Source organism: Balaenoptera ricei, chromosome 8 (genome assembly GCF_028023285.1).
Source record: "Balaenoptera ricei isolate mBalRic1 chromosome 8, mBalRic1.hap2, whole genome shotgun sequence".
Taxonomy (NCBI): Eukaryota; Metazoa; Chordata; class Mammalia; order Artiodactyla; family Balaenopteridae; genus Balaenoptera; species Balaenoptera ricei.
In genome coordinates, this window is record NC_082646.1 from 101,754,651 (window position 1) to 101,775,339 (window position 20,689).

Sequence of the window (20,689 nt, forward strand, 5' to 3'; positions counted from 1 at the left end):
AGGAAGAGGGTACAGGAGGGAGGCTCTTGGGACAGAAATGAGGGCTGTACACATGGGCTGCTTCTCTCACGCACTTACCTTCCCCAGAAATCATCCTTGACTCTCTCTGGATACAGCTGTTCTCTGCACTTCCTGAGGAATCCAGGTAATTTTTTTTTTTTTAAATAACAGCTTTGTTCAGATATAATCCATATACCACACAATTCATCCATTTAAAGTGTACAACTCAATGGTTTTTAGTATATTCAGAGTTGTACAACCATCACCATTATCAAGTTTAGAAAATTTTTATCATCCTAGAAAGAAACCCCTTACCGTTAGCAGTCACTAATCTTCCCCGCAGCCCTATGCAATAGCTAATCTACTTTCTGCCTCTATAGATTTGCCTATCTTCTATCTGAAAGGAATCATACTATATTCTGTCTCTTCTGACTGGCTTCTTTCACTTAGCATAATGTTTTCAAAGTTCATGCATATGGTAGCATGTATCGATACCTCATTCCTTTGTATCGCCAAATAATATTCCATTGTATGGACATACCACATTTTATTTATCCATGGTATTAGGCATCCTTTTGAATTTAATATATTAACTGTAATGATAGCTTTGATCTGTTAAGTACCTACCATGTGCTAGGCACTTGACCTAATTTCTAATCTAGTCCAGGGAGGCAGGTCTATTTCTCCAATCACACTGATAAATTAACTGAGATGTAGAGGAGAAGTGGTCCATCGAAGGTCACACTAGTGACAGAGCTGGGATGCCAAAAGGGTTGGCCTGGCTCCCAATTCATACTGCCCCACCCCACCCCGTGTGCTATGCTCTCTCCTTCCAGTTCTTGTTCTGAAGCCAGAACAAGAAAGACTCCACTCATTCAGTGATCATTCTTCCAACAAGCCCTAACTGGCACCACGTGCATGGCAATCAGGCACTAGTCCCTGAGCCTAGTGAGACCCAGATGCTGCTTCCTGGAGTTCCCTGTCGAAGGGAGGAGAGGTGGTCATGGCAGGGGCCAGTCTCCAGGAAGGGTGTGACCAAGGCCTAGGAACTCAGAGCTGCTGGAGAGCCCAAGGAAAGGTTTTCACAGGAGATGACATTTTGAGCAGGACCCCAGTGGACCAGGCAGATTTCCCTGGCAGAGACAGGGTGAGCCCCCAGTGCAGAGGAACTGGTGTGCTCACAGATCCTAAACCAGAAACCTGGGTCCCCAGGGATGAGTTCTGTGTCCCTGAAGGTGGGAGGTGAAGAGGGCAGGGGAGAGGTTGGTATCACATTGCTGACCGCCTGGATTGCCAGGCTGGACTATAGGCTTTGTCCTATGCCTGATGCAGCAGCTCAATAAACCTTTATTGAATGAATGAATGAATCCGCCTGCCAGCCCCTCCCCCTCAGTCCTCTCCTGGCTAAAAGGAATAAAACAAATAAAACACCTGGTGTGTTCCAGATGCTCCCGTCTCGCCCACCCGGTCCCTCACCTTATCCCCCTTTGCTACCGACCTCCTCTCTGGTCATCAGTAAACAAAGGAACAAATGCTCAGGTGCTCTCACTACGTGCTAGGCAGTAGAAATTACCTTAAATTCTCACAATCGCCCTCAGGGGTGCAGGTGAGGACGCTGTGATTGCGAGCGGCTAAGGGACTTGCCCGGCCGCTGAAAGGCAGAACTGAGACTCACACCAGACTTTCGGATTCCATCTAGCGTTTCTAGTTTGGGGGGGGGGGGGGGTCGGGGAGTGGGGGGGGAGCGTTGCAGTAGGGGGAGGGGTGGGGTGGACAGAAAGAGGAGGCAAGGGAAGGGACTGCTGGGGGTCCTCAAGCCCAGGGCCCAGGACCAGGTGGCCAGATCGCAGTCTGAGGGCTCCTGCCCCACCTCTGGGTCCAGCTGCCGCGCCAGGATTCCTCCACTCCAGCCCTGCACCCACTCCCCAAGGCTGGGGCTGGGACAGGAACACGCAGGCACGCAGGCGTGCACATCGCAAGAGCCCCGAAGCCTGCAGAGGCGGAGCAGCTGTTGCCTTAGGCAGAAAGGCTTTATTTTTTAAATAAAACTATTTAATATATAATTCAATATATTATAAAACGATTCCCCAGAGGACATTTTTATATAATACCCAAAGTAAATAATCATCTCCCTTCTTGAAGAGGAAAACATGCCCAAAAAGGCTTCATCAGAAATCCTTTGGTCAAGCAGGCTAGCTGGTTCCCAAGGCCCTTCGGGTGGCCTGCCTCTTTGTCACTGTTCTTAAAACCTTCCAGAACGTGAACTCCAGAAAGAACCTCCAACTCCAAGACCCTCTCCTTCTACAGGTGGGAAAACTGATGCTCGGCGGGGAGAAGGGTCCGCTCAAGGTCACTCAGCATCAGCGGGAGAGCCGGGACTCAGCCCGGGGCCGCCCACCCAACCCGGTCTGCTTCCTCTTTCTCCCCAGGCTCATTCCCTAACAAGGCTGGGGCTCTGACGGAGAGCTGGGTGCCACTTCTGAATGCCAGGGGGGCAAAGCTGAGGCCACGACAACCTCACTCTTCACCTGGAAACTTACCCGGCAGCACAGGGCCCAGGCACACATGGGCTTCAGAGACAAAGAGGGCCGGAGAAGCAGGGGATACACCCTCCCATCACATCACCCCACCTCGGGCCAAGCATCTGCCAGGGCCACGCGCTTCCTACCCTGAAACTAAGAACTTCCACGTGACTTTGCTTCTTGTCTTGCCGATAAGAAGGCTTGGTAGACAGTTAAATATGTCTTTTCGTTTTAAGAAAAAATAATGGCTACTTTATACAAGTAGCCTGGGTGGGCAAAGTCTTTCTGGACACGGGGTGCTCAAAGGTGAAGGAAGATGACACATCCTCAGGGCTGAAAAGTGAGGGCTTCTGAACTAGGCGACCCCAGGGGTGCTTTCTTTCTGCCAGCACTCCCGGTACACCAGGAAGGGGTGGACGAACGTCAGAAGAGTGACGAGCACCAGCATCACATTCACCTGGAGGGAGAGAAAGCAGTGAGGCCAAGTCCACCACTAGTGGAGGGACCAGAATTCTGCCTGGTTTATCCTCTACTTTCCACTCAGACCCAGTGGTGCCCTCTGGGATGGACTCTTGGTTATTTTCCATTCTGCCCCATGCAGCAGGGTGGGTGGGGGGTAGGGGAATATTATATTATGCCTTTTATTTTGGCCGCACCCCGTGGCATGTGGGATCTTAGTTCCCTGACCAGGGATTAAACCCTCGCCCCCTGCAGTGGAAGCAGAGTCTTAACCCTTGGACCGCTAGGGAAGTCCCAATGCCCATCACACAGATGAAAAAACAGAGGCCTAGAGAGTATTCAGTGACCTGGGAAGCTGTGCCACGTTAACCCTTTGGCTTCAGGGACCCCACCCCCACCCCCAGCACAAGGCAGGGTACTCCCACTGACCCCAGTTTGAGAAGCAAGACCAAGGATGTACCCATGTGAAGAAATGCTCCTGCAGGGACCACACCCAGGCCACCCCAGCCAGGTTGGGGGCGCCCCCTGCTGGGGACCAACACAGTTGCCCCAATCTGGACATCCTTGCTGGTCTAAGGCCAGGGTCCCCCAACCCGCCACAGTACTCACATAGAACGGGTCATTCTGGAGGGGGCCTTTGATGAGGGTGAAGATGGGGAACTGGAGCAGAGACACAACAGCCGACAAGGCCATCACTAGCCCAAAAAGCTTCCCAAAGTGCTCTGAAGGGAACCTGGGCAGAGAGACAAACGAGGTTCCAGTGAGCTCTGGGGACCCTCTCTCCATGTAGGGGCATGGCTTTGGTGGGCCTTGGTCAGCCCCCTACTCCCCTAGCCTAAGCCTGCCTTCATCCACCCACACCCACACAGCTCCCCTCCTTCACCTTTGCTTAGGCTTTCAAACGACAGAGCAAAGAGATGGCACCGTGCTTGATCCCGGGGAAGCAGCATGGACCCAGACACCGGCTGTGACCCGGGAGGTCTCAAGGAAAAAACACATGAATAATTCCGCTATATGCTAGATGATGCATGCACTATCAGAGGAAGCAAGAATAGAGAGGCACAAGGAAAGAAAGACACTTTCTTTCTACTCTTCCCTGGGAGAGCTGGAACAGAAGTGGGCTTTGGAGGGTGAATAGGAGTTCACAGGGTAGACAACAGAGGCAGAGGGGAGCAGACATGAAGAGCTTTCATGTACATGAAGGCTCTAACCCTCCCACCAGCCTCCACCTCCTCTATACCTGCTCCCAGACGCTGTGTGCCTCCTCTGGCCACCTCTGGTCCTCACCTCCTGATTTCTTTGCCCCCAGCACACCTCCCTTTGCCCCAAGGGTGCCCCCGTCACGTGACGCATACCAAGCCCACTTACGCGAGGGTGAGGAAGGCAGCATTGCCCCCGTAGAGGAAGGAGCGGTTGATCACTTGCAGGATGAAGGTGGCGTACTGCAGGGGGAGGACAGGGATGGAGGCGCAGAGGGCGAAGCCCAGGCACAGCAGAGACGTCAGGACCAGCGAAGGCACTGTTGAGCACAGGGCCGCCGCCGAGGCCGAGGAACCTGGGCCAAAGGGAAGAGCAGAGGCTGCGTGGATGCCCGCAGGGGGGTCATCCTGAACCCTCTCTCCACGCATGCCCCATCTCCAGGCCATCAACAAATGCTGATAATTCACTTCCTAAATATCGTTCAAATGTATCCACTCGTTTCCAACCCCGGCGACTCATCCTAATTACAGGCCAGCATCACTCACTCATAGATTATCACAATGACCTCCTGACAGGGAGGCCCCTCAACCCACAGACAGACACTCTGGGTAGCACCACGGGTAATAGCAAAAGATTGGAAACCAACCAAATCAGCAGCAGTAGGGGAACGCAGCACCAACTATGCTGCAGTCACATAACAGAACTAGGCAGCGGTTAAAGGCAGAAGGAGGGAGCCTGGCTGTGGGACAAACCCAGGACAGAGAGTTATATAAAGAAAGCTGCAGGACAGCGTGTGCGATACGCTGCCTTTTATCTAAGAAAGAAAAACTGTACATACATAGAGTCTGTCTTTAAGGAAAAGCAAAAACAAAAACAATTACCTAACAAGGGAAGGAATGGAGGACAGGGAACAGAGAAGGAAACTAAACTTCTTTGACTGTATCTTGTTTCATAGTTTCGGCTTAGGAATAATGTCAATGTTTGATATGCAAATGTATTTAAAATAAAATTAAAATAATAGGAAGAAAACAAGCAAAGCAATTCCAAAAAAAATCCAACAAGGTGAAACCAATGAACATAACTTTATATCAAGTTGGTGACTCTTAAAATACTGTAATTTGACTGACAGCTCTTATGGGATGTATCCTCAGGATGAGAATGGAAAGAAGGAAAGAAAGGAGGGAGGAAGGGAGAAACAGCACGCAGCAATCATACTATTATTAATAGTATTGATGATGCTAAACCAGTAATTATGCATAAAATATATTTTTAAAATACTATATATATATATATAGTATGTGTATATAGTATACAGTGTATGTATATACAGTATATATATTAATATAGTATATATTATAGTATTTTAGGAACCATGATTTTCAGAGGAAAAGAGATACAAATGTAAAAATCAAGGAAGTAAAATTTGAATTAAAATATCAGTACTGAAAAAAAAAATATATCAGTAGTGGATACTCATGATGTATTTTTTCATCCAAAAAATTATGTATATCTTACCTCAGAGGCCTAAAAGCAATGACAACCCAGGAGAATTAGAAACCTTAGCATCCAAACTGCAGTCTTTAAATACCGTTTCTCATTTAAAGGGACCCAGGGCTATTTGGAGAAATGGCTGGTTTCAGGTATGGGCCAGGAAACATACCCAATGAAATGGACCTGAATATCTCCTTGTGCCAGAAGGGAAAGACACTCTCTAAAACTAATGGGACTATTTGTTAAGGACACAGATACTGGATTGGTAAAGTTGCCAATAGTCAAAGATGAGACAATTTGAGCATCAAGAAGAATTGTGACACAAATGGATTGAAACATGTCAAATATATTTAAAATGAGATTTTAAAAGAGAAACTATGAATGGTTACCCCTGGAAGTTTCTAAGGCACCAACTCATTTTTCTAAAACTAGTAAATAGAGGAAAAACCATTCATTTATTTCAGGGTAATGAAATAGTTAATAAAGGAAAGTTTTTCTTTCTAGAGGGATTCTAGCTATTAAAAGCAGAAGGAAAGATAGAAATAGAAAATCTCCTTTTTGCAACCCTAATAAAATAATGGGTCTAGGCACCGATCATCAATAGCTGTTAAAATCGTTAGGCCTGCAGCTGATGGGAAACTTTTATAATGGGCGGATCAGACTGACAATGTCTGAACCCAGTGATCAATCTTAACATCATAAGAACAAAACTACGGGTACCAAGGGCCTGCTGACGAGAGCGTGTAGGTAGCCCACGGCTCCACCTCTGAATTATTCTTGCCAAAAAATATTAAATAATAATATTAATAAAAATATTAATCTGCCTGTTTACAGGAAAGACCCAATCAAAGAAACGTTTTTACATGAAAAGGATGCCAAATCCAAAATGTGGGAAATTTGACAGGACAAACAACCTAGTTCCTTCAATAAATGAACAACTAAGGGAAAAAAGGGGGTGGGGGACACAGAGACTTAAAAACATCTAAAAGGCACATCAGTACATTGTGTGGCCCCTGTATGGATCCGAATCTGAACAAACCAACTGTAAAAAGGCATAGTTGAGACCATTAAGGAAATTTGAACAGGACTACCTTATTAGATGATACTAAGAAATGACTAGGGGCTGTTTTACGTATGATGATATTATGGTGATGTTTAATTTAAATAAAAGAGGCCTTATTTGCTGGAGCTACAAACTGATGTATTTACAGATGAAATGATCTGATGTCTGAGATTTGTTTTAAAATACTCCAGCAGCGGTAGGAGAAGCAGCTCACGGAAGGGAGGAGTGGGAGAGATGAAACTACAAGGGTAAAGGGAATTCCCTGGCGGTCCAGCGGTTAGGATGCTGCGCTTTCACTGAGTACGCCGAAGTTCAATCCCTGGTCGGGGAACTAAGATCCCGCAAGCCGTGAGGTGCAAGGCCAAAAAAAAAAATAAAAAAGAGAGACCTCAGCATGCCTGCTCCTCCATTCTTGTCCAAGGATCATGTCCAAGCTCCTTGGCATAACACTGCCTGTCCCTTCTTACCTCCGTCTTTCCAGCCCCCTCCCTACCACCCCTCTGTGCCCTGGCCAGCCCGAATCACTTTCTGGGATTCCTCAGATTCCTCAATGTTTCACTCTCCCCTTCACCACCTTGACTCCTCTGTACTCCTGGGCCACTCTCCCAAGGCCCTCCTCTTCATCTTCTCACTTCTTTACTCTTCCTTTAGGTCTTGGCTTAGATGCCACTTCCTCCAGGAAGACTTCCTTCCCTGACACCCATACCATCCCCACCCAGAACAGGTTATGTGCCTTTCTTTCTGTTTCATAGCTCCCTGCAGGTTTACTTCATGGACTGTAAAGCTTGATTACTGGCATTTCTCCACTCTCTAGACTGAGAACAGCTTCTTGAGAACAAGGATATATCTGTCCTGTCCGTTACTGAATCTAGAACTGTGACTGGCATATAATTGGCACTCAGTGACTACTGGTTGGATGATGGATGGATGGGTGATGAATGGACAGATGAGGGATGGATGGATGGATGGATGGATGGATGGATGGATGAGTGATGGATGGATGAATGGACAGATGCAAGTAGAAAAGGATTTAGAAGAAAAGAGAAGATGGGCATGGAGGAAAATAAAGATCTCTCCCCTCCTGGTTCCCTGATCCTCTGGAGCCCAGGTCTCACCTGTCTTTCTTGCTTCCTCCTGGTACTTGTATTTAAGCCGATCCATGAGCAGGCCATTCCAGGGGGCACACAGCACTCCAAAGAACTGAGTGATGGCAAAGGCATTTGTGTAGGTGCTGACTGCAGAGGGCAGAGAGGGGTTGGGCGGTAAGAACTTTCCAGGAGTGCCTTACAGGAGAGGACCCTCCCACCCGGCCCTTGCCCTGCCTGACCCTCCTCGCCACACCCCTGCTCAGACCTTTCTCTGGAGCACAGAGCCCTGCTGAGCTTAGCACCCCGCGGCTCGAGGTTCCAAGTCCCCAGCTGTGATGCTCAGATGTGCTGCCTCCCAGCCTCGTCACATACCTAGTACCCTGTCCCCACTGGCCAAGTTGCTCAGCAGAGAGTTGAGGGTTCCGATGAAGAGGTAGTGCCACAACTGTATCACAGACAGCCATACCAGGTGCCAGGCAAAGCGCCGAGAGAAAGCGTAGCTCCGGAAAGAGCGGGGTTCCTGCTGCTGCCCTGCTCTTGGGATCTCTGGTGGGGAGAGGAAGATTTGGGCAAGAGTTACAATTAAAGTTGGGGGGCAGGGATGGGCAAGAGTGTAGGGGTCTTGATGGGACAGCCTGAGGTCTGAGCTCAACTGCTCTTCTTGCCTTCCTGGGCACAACGCCACCTCGACGCATCATCCTGTCCCCACCACCTTGAATGAGCCTCCCACGTCCTCTGCCTGCCGAAATCTGATCTATCGCAGCTTGGACTCAATGACGTTTCTTGCACTAACACTTTCCTGATCTTTCTCAGCCAGGATGATGAAAAGAAAGACGAGAGGAGAAAGTTAGAGATGAGGGTTCGCGGCGGACAGCTAGTATTTCAGCTGATCTATATCCCCTTCTTTTCTTTCAGTACCAGGATCCTGAGTCTCCTCTGGAAATCTCCCCCTGCCCTATTCTTCACAGTCCAGATGGGACTGTGAATTAAGCGTTCCATGCCTCACCCAAGGCTGACCCATTTGATCATTCTCCTCGAGAGGCAGACTGGCTGTGATTTTAGACTGGGGCCCCCAGAGGCATCCTGGTTCTACTCTTCCTGGATGGAGCCTGGCAAGTGCACTTTGCCCTTGCTTTTGTGAACTTCCCAGAATCCTGTTCTCGTTTCTACCTTAACCAGCAGTGGTTTGTGATGTTTATAACCAAAGACCCAAAACAGACAGAGGAGAGAAAGGAGGCAGTGATGGAGACGGGACAATGAGAGAGGGCAGACCCAGGGGACCTGCAGAAATGGGGACAAATAAGGCAGACTTAGGAGTGGGGGGAAGGGAAGGCAAATGATGGAAGACTGGCTGCGAGGGGAAGGGGTATGATGAGATGAGAAAGAAAAGGGGGACAAAAAGGAGAGATGAGACAAAAATTTTGCCCCTCTCTGGACCGCCTATAAACTGAGGGGGTTGAGAAGATCCTGCAGGTCTTTTCCCTACCTGACCTTTCCTGATTCTGAGTCCCTGGGAAAGCTCTGGAGGTGAGCAACCAAGTTGGCTGCGGGGAAAGGCCACGTTCTGGAGTGGAAATGGGTTAACCAGTAGGGCTCACCTTTCTTTGGTGAAATGAACTCCTCTGAAAGCTCCAGCTTTTGGGACTCAACCGTTTTCTTCTCTTCCTCTCCGGGGCCATCCCCAGAGCACAGGCTGTGGAAACAGAAGCCCCATCAGCCTGACCCAAAAATTGTGAGCTGAGCCTCAGATTCAGGCTGGTGGGTTGGGGATAGTACATTTCGCTATACATTGGAATCACCTTTTCACAACCCCAATGCCCAAGTCACAGCCCAGACCAATTAAATCAGAATGTCTGGGCATGGGAGACAGGCTCCCATATTTTTTAAAGATCTCCAAGTAATCCCAGCAATTCTAATATGTAGCAATGTTTGGGAACCACCGAAGTGCAGGAAGAATAGGACAGGCCTGGGTTCAAACCCCAGCTCTGCCTCTTCCTGGGGCTGTGCAACATGGCTCAGACCTAACTCTTCTGAGCCTCCTTGTTCCCATTTGGAAACTGGAGATAAGTATGCGTATCTCAGGACTACTGTGAGATGAAATCAGAGCACATGGGGCTGCCAAACAGCAAACAAATGCCCTCTCTCTACTGCTTTGATGAGTGGCGGCAAAAACGGTCCCATTTCTTCCCCTCCTCTGTTCTCCACCCTTTGCAATACAGCTCTGACTACTTCCCTGTCCCCTCCATCTGGGCTGGCTTTGTGAGCTGCTCAGCCAAGACAACCCAGCAGAAGTGATGTTGTGACAATTCTAAGCTTAAAACTGAAAAAACCTTGTGCATTTTGGCATTTATCTTGGAACCCTGAGACCACCATGTGAAGAAGCCCAAGCTAGCCTGTGGAAGGATAAAAGCCATGTGACCCAGAAATCCCTGCCACTCCAAATGGCCAGACAAACCCCATGTGAGTAAGGCCATCCTAGACCAGCCAGCCCCCAGCTAGCCCACCAGATGATGAGAGGCATGAGAAGCCTTGTCAAGATCATCCAAGTAGCTCCCTGATCAGTAGAACTAGCCAGCTACCCATAGACTTGTGGAAATAATAAATGCTTAATGTTTTAGGCCATTAAGTTTTGGGGTAGTTTGTTATGCAGCAGTAGCTAACTAATACATCCCTGGTCTAGTCCTCCTCTCCTGGGACAGGTTTCCGCTGCCTTACCATGTCTGTCCCATCCCTGCTTCCTACTCCAGGTGAGATGAGGGGTTCTGGGCACACCATCACCAGCTCATAGTCCTTACCCGTAGCTGTAGTTGGGGGGCAGCGGGTAGGGGATGTGCCCCCGGGGCATCAGAAGGAAAGTACGCCCAACATGCCAGGCACTGCAGACAGAGATGAAGATGAAGGAGGCCCTGAGACTGATGCCCTGTTCATAAAGGAGCTGCAGAAAAAGGAGAGGAAAGGTCAGTGTAACAGCCACGTTCACAGCAGCATTATTCACAACATCCGAAAGGTGGAAGCAAATCAAGTATCCATCTGCGGATGAATGGATAAAGGAAATGTGGCACATACATACGATGGAACATTATTCAGCCTTAAAAAGGAAGGAAATTCTGACACCTGCTACAACATTGATAAACCTTGAAGACATTACGCTAAATGGAAAAACCCAGTCACGGAAGGACAAATACTATATGACTTATGAGGTACCTACAGTAGTCAAATTCACAGAAATAGACAATAAGACAGTGGCTGCCAGGGGCAAGGGGGAGATGGGGGGGTACCCACAATGGGGATTATTGTTTAATGGGCACAGAGTTTCAGTTTTACAGGGTGGAGAAGAGTTCTAGAGATGGATGGCGGTGATGGTTGTAAAACAACATGAATGAACTTAATGCCATTGAACTGTACACTTAAAAATGGTTAACATGGAAAACTTTACGTTAGGTGGGGTTTTTTTTGCCGCGCAGCTAGCAGGATCCTAGTTCCCTGACCAGGGATCGAACCTCCGTCCCCTGCAGTAGAAGTGCAGAGTCTTTTTTTTTTTTGGAAGTGTGGAGTCTTAACCACTGGACCACCAGGGAAGTCCCTGGGTGTATTTCATCACACAAAAAGTCAGTGTAAGAATTAGGGGCTGGGGCTTCCCTGGTGGCGCAGTGGTTGAGAATCTGCCTGCTAACGCAGGGGACACGGGTTCGAGCCCCGGTCTGGGAAGATCCCACATGCCGCGGAGCAACTGGGCCCGTGAGCCACACTTACTGAGCCTGCGCGTCTGGAGCCTGTGCTCCGCAACGAGAGAGGCCGCGACAGTGAGAGGCCCGTGCACTGCGATGAAGAGTGGCCCCCGCTTGCCGCAACTAGAGAAAGCCCTCGCACAGAAACGAAGACCCAACACAGCCAAAAATAGATTAATTAATTAATTAATTAATTTAAAAAAAAAAAATGAGGGGCTGAAACCTGTTTCTAAGAATGAGTCTTGGCCCAGGCTCTTGCCTTGCACCCTGGAGGCTGGTCATGGATGCCTGGTGCTCCCCAGCAGCAGGGGAGATAGACATGGGCTATTGCTATCTTTTACCTTAATGATAAGGAAGACTGACGAGGAAGAGTCAAATGCTCCATTGTACATGGTGATGATGGTTGAGCGGTGTTTGCCAAATAGGTTCCCGATCTGGAGAACACACGATCAGCCTGAATCACTTATTTATCCGTGAAATCTTTCCTGTGCACCCGGCAAGTGTCAGGCCCTCATACCCAGACCTACCCTCCACCCCAGGAGCTACCACCCTGGCTTGGGCCAACCCCATCAGAGGCAGCCCATGTAGCAAAGTGCTTCTCCCTCCCTCCACCCGCCCCAACCTCCGGCCAGGTGCCTGTGATGAGGGCAGGCTCACACCTGCAGGTTGGTGATCAGAAACAGGATTCCTCCCACGGTGAGCATGGGCATGGCCAGGAAGAGCAGCACAGCTGAGTCTGGAACAATCCAAGACAGAGATGGGGAGGTGTCACAGTGCAACCCAAACATGCAGCCCCGAACTCTGGCCCCCAACTGCTCCCTACAATCCTGGGCTCAGGACCCCAATTCTAGGCAGCCTCCCAGCATCCTCCAAGGATCTTAGGGTCCTGGTCAAGGCTCCTTCACGTGCCCCTGCGGAGGGACCCTGCAGAGGTCTCCTGAGACACCCTCTTCCTCATCAAAGATGACCCTTGGTCTCTGGCAGGGTGGATGTCTACAGAGAGAGGCACGACTCAACCCACCGCCCCCTTCCCTCATTAAACCACAAGCAGCCCCTCTATTCATCCTTGACACTGTGGGGGAGAGAAGCCTGGATTCAGTCCCTGAGTCCAGCCTCTAATTCACTGCTTTGAGCTAGATTTTGAATCTGGGACTCAGTCATTTCATCTGATAAATGGGAATAACAGTCCCTGCTCTTCCCACCTCACCAGGCGCTGTGAGATCTGGGTGTCTCTCTTTTGTTCATTAAACTTTGAGCATTTCCTTTGTGCCAGGCATTGTGCTTGGCACTGGAAATGCAGGATGAATAAATACTTCTTGCCCTTGGAAAGACTGACATGCAAAAAAATCATTCTAACAGGTCTGGCAAGTGTTGGGTAAGAAAGCAGAACTAAAAACAACTAAAGTGCCCAGGACTAGGGAGCCCTCCGTAAATTAGTCTTTCCCAAGTCACAGCCTTCTTTCTGCCCACCTTCATGATTTGGGCCATAACCCACACCTGTCTTATTTGCTAAAAAAAATGTTTTTTTAAGTTGACTCACTTTTATCCAAAAGAAATCTATTATTTTTAAACGAAACTTTATATTGGGAGTTCCCTGGTGGCCTAGTGGTTAGGATTCTGGGCTTTCACTGCCGTGGCCCAGGTTCAATCCTTGGTCGGGGAACTGAGATCCCACAAGCCACTGTGGCACGGCCAAAAAAAGAGAAAACTTTATATCGCTAGTATAAATGAAAAGCAACTTGTGTTGCTTGTTGTGAATAGGAGGTAACTGTAAAAATAAATACAATGAAAACACTGTTATTAAACTTCAGAATGTTCAAAGCCTGATACTTGCTCTTGTCATAGTGTTAAAATCATCCCAGCCCCAAACCAAGACTCTCGTGCATGAAATCAGAGGGCTGAATGAGAAATAAAAAGGGAGTAACTCTCCCACCAGGTGATTCAATGTTAATGCAGCACATGTGTGCTTCCTAAGAATATTCTCCAAAGTAACTATTATCCTAGTAACTTTTGTTCCATACTTTGAGAGGCACTGTAAACCTGCTCATTTTAGAGCATTCACACTCTTTACCATTCAATTTCTGTCTCTATAAAAGGTACGTCTTCAAATGCACTAAAGGTTGGTTGAGATTCCTTTCACAATAGCATGCTTTTTCCAAAACCAAAAAGCCCTATTTTAGAGGGAAAGGGAATATTGTGACTCCAGTGATTCACAAATGTGAGTCAAACATACCCAGCTATCACCTCCACATTCAGCCACTTGAAAATCATGTTTAGGCTTTTAGGTAAGAAGACAGTTTGATGAGCAGAGTGGTTTTAAAATAACTGGCTTGAGGTGCCAGGCTACCTCATGAGATCTGCTCAGAGAGAGACCCTCAGTCAGCCTGCGTTCACTGAACACAAATGAAGTAACAGCTTCAGCACAGGTACTAGACACAGGAGAGTTAGGTACTTTTACTTCCTAACCCCAAAACTGAGCCACGTGATCTGACACTGGGGAGGAATACTGGAAAGCATCTCTTGGCCTCTATAACTGAGATGCTAGCAAAGAGCACAGCCAGGGTCCCAGGACCCCTTCCCACTAACTTGCTCTGTGGCCTTTGGCTAGTCTTTGCGAAGGGTCTCTCTCTGACCTGTTTTCTCCTCTACATAATGGAGGAAGTGGGGAATACACCAGACTGGAATTCCCAGACTTTGGGAATTTTAGACACTTATAGACCAGTAAAATTTGAAAAGAAAACTTCTGACTACACTAGAGTTATCAGTTTGTACCCGGCTAAGTCAGGATATTTTCAAAAACTGCCATTCATATTATCATTTCATTAAAAAAAAAAAAAAAGAGAGAGAGGACATTTAATACATAACAAAAGGAAGGATGTAATCTTTTGAATAAAGTCTTCTCTCTGAAGCAACCCCTCCACTGTCCTTATTTTTTGCACGTCTCACTAGACTAAACTGTTTTTATAGACCAGCAATAACCCTCTCAAGGACTCTTTCCAGCTGAAAAGTTTGTGGATCTCTGAATAACTGCCCATTACCTTCTGCACCTGCCCATCCACCAGCTGCCCCTGAGGTTGTGTCCCTCCCGACGGCACTCACCTGCAGAGGTGAAGGCTATGGTAAGCGTGGCGCTGGTGTAGAGAAATCTGGAACACAGAACGGCAGATGGAGAATGCGGTCAACAAGAGAGAAAGCTGGAGGGGCAGGGAGCGTGGAGCCAAGGTCCTCCCACCTAGAAGTCCCAACCAGCCAAGCCCTTGAAGAAAGGGGTTAGTGCCTCGTTTACAAATCATAATCTTGAGTTCTAATTCCTCTTGCTGTGTGACCTTGGGCAAGGCACTGCCCTTCTCTGGGCCTCAGCAGCCTCTTCTATGAAGAGATGTTTGTGGATGGACCTAGAGACTGTCATACAGAGTGAAGTAAGTCAGAAAGAGAAAAACAAATATCGCTTATGAACGCATATATGTGGAATCTAGAAAAATGGTACAGATGAACCTGTTTGTAAGGCAGAAATAGAGACACAGACGTAGAGAACAAACGTATGGACACCAAGCGGGGGAAGGGGGGGGCGGTGGTGGGATGAACTGTAAGATTGGGATTGACATATATACACTAATATGTATAAAACAGATACCTAATGAGAAACTACTGTAGAGCACAGGGAACTCCACTTTGCTGTATAGTAGAAACTAACAGAACATTATAAAACAACTATACCCCAATTTAAAAAAATTAAAAAAAAAAAAAAACAGAATCTAACCATTTAAAAAAAAGAGATGATTGGACTGACTGATCTAGGCCCTAAGCTTAAAGTTCTACAATGTTATTGTTTAAGGACCACGATCCCAAGGTTATGGGACTCTCTTAGAAGCATGGGGTAATAAAAGCAGTGCTTAAGTGTGACATTCTGATTTATAATAAGAAATACATATTTGGTCCAGGTCCGCAGTCCCTGACACGGGGCTCCTAAGACCCTTATAAATTCCTACATAAGAGAACTAGGAGCATCTTTCATTCTAATGAGGTGACCCTGGATGGGTCCTGGATGCGGGCTGCTTACCAGGAAGACCAGCCATAATTAGACGCTTTTTTCAGCCCTGCCCCCGACTTCTCCAGAGAGGGGAGAGGGGCTGGAAATGGAGTTAATAATTGATCATGCCTACATGAGGAAGCCTCCATAAAATCCTAAGAGTATGGAGTTTGGGGAGCTCCCAGGTTGGGGAACACAGCCATGGACCAGGAGGGTGTGGCACCCTAACTCCACAGGGACAGAAGAGATGCTGGGCTCGGGACCCTCCCTGACCTCGCCCTATGTGTCTCTTCATCTGGCTGTTCATCTGTATCCTTCATCATATCCTTTAATAAACTGGTATATGTGTTTCCCTGAGTTCTGCGAGCCCTTTAGCAAATAACTGAATCCAAGGGGGAGGAGGTCACAGGAATCCCAGGTTTGCAGCTGAAGTTGTGGGTAAACTGGGGACCTACCACTTGCAATTGGCATCTGAGGTGGAGGGCAGTCTGGTGGGACTGAGCCCTTAACCTGTGGGATCTGATGCTATATCTCCAGGTAGACAGTGTCAGAATTGAGTTAAATGATAGGACACCCAGCTGGTGCCACAGTATTGCCTGGTGTGGGAAAGGCTCCCACACATTTGGTGACCAGAAGTGCAGAGTTCTGTGTAAAAGTAAAGGAGAAACACGGGTGGGAAGACTGGGTTTTTCTTAACACACTAAAGGCTGGAGAAGAGGGAGTGGGCAGAGAAGGACGGGCAAGAGGAGGAGACAGGTGACCAAATTCCAAGAGCGACTGACAGAGTCATCGTGCACCCAAAGGCTTAGAGAGCCAAGGACTTGCTTTCCTGCCCGGCTGTTTCCTGGTCCAGCCACCCTCCGGTCCCTCTGACAGCTGGCCTCTCACGTGCCTCCCGGGAGGCGCCGGCTCTGGGTCCTATCAGCTCCCCCGCAGGCCGCTGCTTATCACCGAACCTGGCCAGCTGCGGTGGCACCCTGTGGAGCCAGCAAGTCCCTTACCCTCCGTGACTCGTCTGCATGGGATGGACCCCCACGGCCTCCCCTCCCGTCAGAGGGAAACTGAAATCCCACCGCTGGAGACACCCAGGACGCCTTACTACCTAAGCTTCTGGGGAGTGATGGTGGCGGTAAGGAGGATGGCAATGAGTCACTCGGGTATGATGAGGACAAAGGTCCCTGGCATGAAGGCGAGGGTGGTAATTCTATTTTTATTTTTATTTCTTTATTGGCCACACCGCACGGCATGTGGGATCTCAGTTCCCCAACAGGGATCAAACTGGTGCCCCTTGCACTGGAAGCGCGGAGTCTTAACCCCTGGACCGCCACCAGGGAAGCCCCGAGAGTGACAATTCTAGGCTTTGCTAATTTCATAACCCTGTCCCGGGCCAGCGCTCACAGGAAGCAGGCCTGGGCTCCTGCTCGATTCAGCATATCATACAGCATGCAGTGTCACGTGCAACAGAGGAAGGAGGTGAAGAAAGGGAAGCAGGAGTGTGGGGAAGAGGGAAGGTCGAGACAGAGTCCACACCCTGGGCAGTTTCTAGCAGGGCTGCTGGGGCAGGGATACCCAGTTGCCTGGCCTGGGTCTCCCTCCAAACAAAGCTGATGCCAGAATTCCTCTTGCCCACCCCTGTTCAGATCCCCTTGGGACTTACATGGCTATGAGGCGGGCCACGGTGGTCTTGAAACGGTCAAAGATGTAGCCAGTGGGGAACGTCATGAAGTTGTTCATGAAGGATGCCAGGGTGAAGATGAGTGAGAAGCGCTCGTCCTGGGCTTTGCAGTCTGGAGGAGAGAAAGGCAGATCTCAAGAGCCCAGGGTAGACGGGCCAACCTCCCATCCATCCCAGCCTTCCTGCCAGGCCGGCACCCAGCCTGGCTCCCGTCCAGGGCAGCCTCTTCCATCTCGGACAGCTTGCCTGGTAGAATAAGTTCTCCCTTAGGTACGTGGAGACGTGACTGCCCCTAATTACCTCTTGGGAGCCGGTACTTCCCTCCCCGGGGACCTCCGAGACCAAGGTTGAGGGCAGGGGCAGCTGACACTCCCTTCCTCTCACCATAGACATGCTGGCAGAGGAGGCAGCGGGTGGAGTCCTTCCGACCCCTTCCCGCCACCGGGGAACCAGACTCAGCTTCCTAGAGAAGCCCTCCTCCCTTACCATCCAGCCCCGTGGCATTGCCCATCAGCCTGGCACTCGGTTCACACAGCTCCTCGAAGTAATGTTCTGTTTTGAAGACAAACACCAGGGATGCCCAGCCGAAGAGGACGCCCGCAAAGCCGAGGCATTCCAGCAGCCCCGTCAGCAGGGTGGCCACACGAAGGGGCAGCCTCTGGCCCTGCATGGTCCAAGGTGGAGCCGATCCTCAAATCCCACTGGTGGCCTCCTGGGCTGACCACAGGAGCGGCAAAGCCCGGCTTTCGAGCCACTTGGAAAATTCCTTCGGCAGGCGCTTCTGTTCAGGTGGCTCTCTGGTGCTGGCTGTTTCAGGCCTGGGTGAAAACCATCAGTGGGCGATTCCCTGGATCCTGTAAAATAAGGCAGAGGCTGCTTGGTACACAGGGCTGTGGGAAAGGTAGCGGTGGACAAAGGTTCTCTGTGGGATAGACAAAGAGGCCAGGTGTTAGAAACAGCTGCAAATGCCTCTCCATCCCACAGCTGGCAACAGGTCGGGAAGCTGGATCTGAGCCCCAGTTCTGGAGACGGGCCACTAAAATAACAACAGCAACTGTGAGCCAGGAACAGGGGATAAGGGACTTTACACAGGTCCTCACAAAGCCTCACAATAACTTGGCAAAGTGGGTGTTTTCTTATCTTCAGTTCACTGACAAAAGCTCAGAGGACTTTGTCAACTTCCCAAGGTCACATGGTCCGGTTAGTCACGTCGCAGGCCAGTCTAAGGGCAAAAATATCCCCACCTCCACACGATCCTCCGTGACCCTCGGCTAGGACTCCCAATAACCCCCTTCCTAGCGCCCCTCCTCGCATCACCATCTGCCAGGAAAGCGCTCCCCACCCCCACCCGCTCCCCCTCCAGCACGTGGTCAGCGGCCCTCCCAGCAGGGGCGCCCCGAGGTCTGCCCAGCCACAGAGCCCCTCGCCTCGTCCCCGCGGCCCCGCCGCCCGCACCCCCGGCCCCGGCCCCGAGCCGCGTCCTACCCGCTGGCCTCCTCGCGGAGCTCTCGGGGTTAGCCGCACCGTACCTTGCGAGGTTTAGATTCGCGCCTCCACTCGCCCCTCCCAGACCCTCCACGCCCCCAGAGATCCCGGAAGGGCCGGGATGGGCGGGGCCAGAGAGGTCCTCCGCGACCCACTCTCCATCACTTCCTTCTTCTCCAGCTCTCACAATCCCGTGCTCTTTTTGACCACGCCCTGAGACCTTCCCTCCTGTCACTCTAACCCCAGCAGCATCTGTTTCCCTCTCTTGATCCTCTTGCAGCCTCTCAGCTCCTTTGCCCCTCCTCCCTCCCCTGACCGAGATAGTTTTTTAGTTCTGTTGCGCACAGACAGGCAGCCCCACGGAAAAGATCACACAGTCGCAGCACACACACAGACGGCTTACCTGCAGACACACACACACACACACACACACACACATACACACACACACACACCTTCTTCCTTGTGCTCTACCGGGACCACGCGGGTGGGCACAGAATATGTTTCTCCCCATTTGCCCAGGAGCTCAATCCTTTCTCCTGATCTCATGCTCCTAGCGCTGCCAGCAAATCCCAACACAGAGTAAGAGAACCAAGAGCCGGAACTAGACAGTGCAGACAGGAAAAAAAAAAATGGTGCCTGGCCTTTCAGTGACTGTGTTGCCTGCCATTCCACTACCTGCGGCCGACCAGACGGTGCACCCTGAGGGAAATTCAGGATGGAGAAAACAGGATTCTGGCCCTAGATAGTTAAGATCTTTTTTTTTTTTTTTTTTTTTTTTTTTTAAATTTTTGGCTGCTCTGGGTCTTCGTTGCTGCGCCGGGCTTTTCTATAGTTGCAGCGAGCAGGGGCTACTCTTCGTTGTGATGCGCGGGCTTCTCATTGCGGTGGCCTCTCTTGTTGCGGAGCACGGGCTCTAGGTGCGCGGGCTTCAGTAGTTGTGGCGCAGGGGCTCAGTAGTTGTGGCGCATGGGCTTAGTTGCTCCGCGGCACGTGGGATCTTCCCTGACCAGGGCTTCAACCCTTGTCCCCTGCCTGGGCAGGCGGACTCTTAACCACTGTGCCACCAGGGAAGTCCCAGTTAAGATCTTATGCAGGAATAACTTCAATAAGCCAAGATGCTTGCCTCTTCCCATACTTAGAAAAACGCTAAAATCATGAACTCGAGATGTCTGTTTTTGTGATTGGCAGTAATCTTTTCCTGTCTGACTACATGGGCTGTTATTGTTATTGTTGTTGTTGTTGTTTCTCCAGCAAAAACGTTTAGATATCTGACTCCTCCCTGACCTCTTTGGAACAGTTTCTCAGAGCCGAGAGGCTGCCTCCCAGGCTATAGTCCTCAGGAAGGTCCCCGAATAAAACATAGCTCACAACTTTTAGGTTGTGCTTTTTTTTTTTTTTCCCAGTCCACAACAGCTTTCCAGAAACCGCCCCCTGGCGTGGTGCTCTGCCTTTTCGCCACCAAGGACCCCTTTGATTACTCCCTGCCTCACCCCCAGCCCAGGTTCTGAAAGAGTCAACCTGCCAGACTTTATTGATTAAATATTCATTCATTGCTCCATTTTTTATTAATCAAAGACATATATAATTGCCCGTCGGAGCTCGTGATCAGCATGAACTAGCCAGCTGAACCAGCGGCGCTGCTCTCATTCTGGCCCAGAGCGAGTGAACTAATGGCTTCCGTGGCCATTTCCCCGTATAGAAAGCTGAATCTGGGGGAGAGCTGCTTGTATATTCAATGCAGTCTACAGCTCCCCAAGTCCAGCCTCCTGGATTCCTCCTGGGGCCCAGGGACTCAAGCTATTCCAAACCCACCTTTCTTTTTTAATGTAGAAGAATTAAGAGATTAGGACAGTGGAAAACCAGAACCAGGGAGTATTTTCCAGATTGCTACAAAAACACAAAGGGTAAAGTGTAACCACCCAAGCACGGGCTGTATAGAATAGGG

At 49.7% G+C, this 20,689-nt stretch overlaps 1 protein-coding gene across 3 annotated transcripts; it reads right to left on the bottom strand.

Annotated features, from left to right (window-relative positions):
* Positions 1-2,739: 2,739 nt before the first annotated feature.
* SLC43A3 (solute carrier family 43 member 3) lies at positions 2,740-19,263 on the bottom strand. Of its 3 annotated transcripts, none has more exons than XM_059929703.1 (13): positions 19,197-19,263; positions 17,743-18,110; positions 17,239-17,368; positions 14,651-14,697; positions 12,211-12,287; positions 11,893-11,985; positions 10,619-10,758; positions 9,422-9,516; positions 8,196-8,369; positions 7,851-7,970; positions 4,350-4,536; positions 3,591-3,714; positions 2,740-2,979 (listed from the first exon to the last, which is right to left on the bottom strand). In XM_059929703.1, the coding sequence occupies exons 2-13, from the start codon at positions 17,924-17,926 to the stop codon at positions 2,878-2,880; spliced, it is 1,473 nt and encodes a 490-aa protein (XP_059785686.1). In that variant the 5' UTR covers positions 17,927-18,110; positions 19,197-19,263; the 3' UTR covers positions 2,740-2,877. The 3 variants fall into 3 exon arrangements, with proteins under 3 accessions (XP_059785686.1, XP_059785685.1, XP_059785684.1); XM_059929702.1 differs by lacking the exon at positions 19,197-19,263 and adding an exon at positions 18,786-18,955; XM_059929701.1 differs by lacking the exon at positions 19,197-19,263 and adding an exon at positions 18,742-18,955.
* Between the last annotated feature and the right edge of the window lie 1,426 nt (positions 19,264-20,689).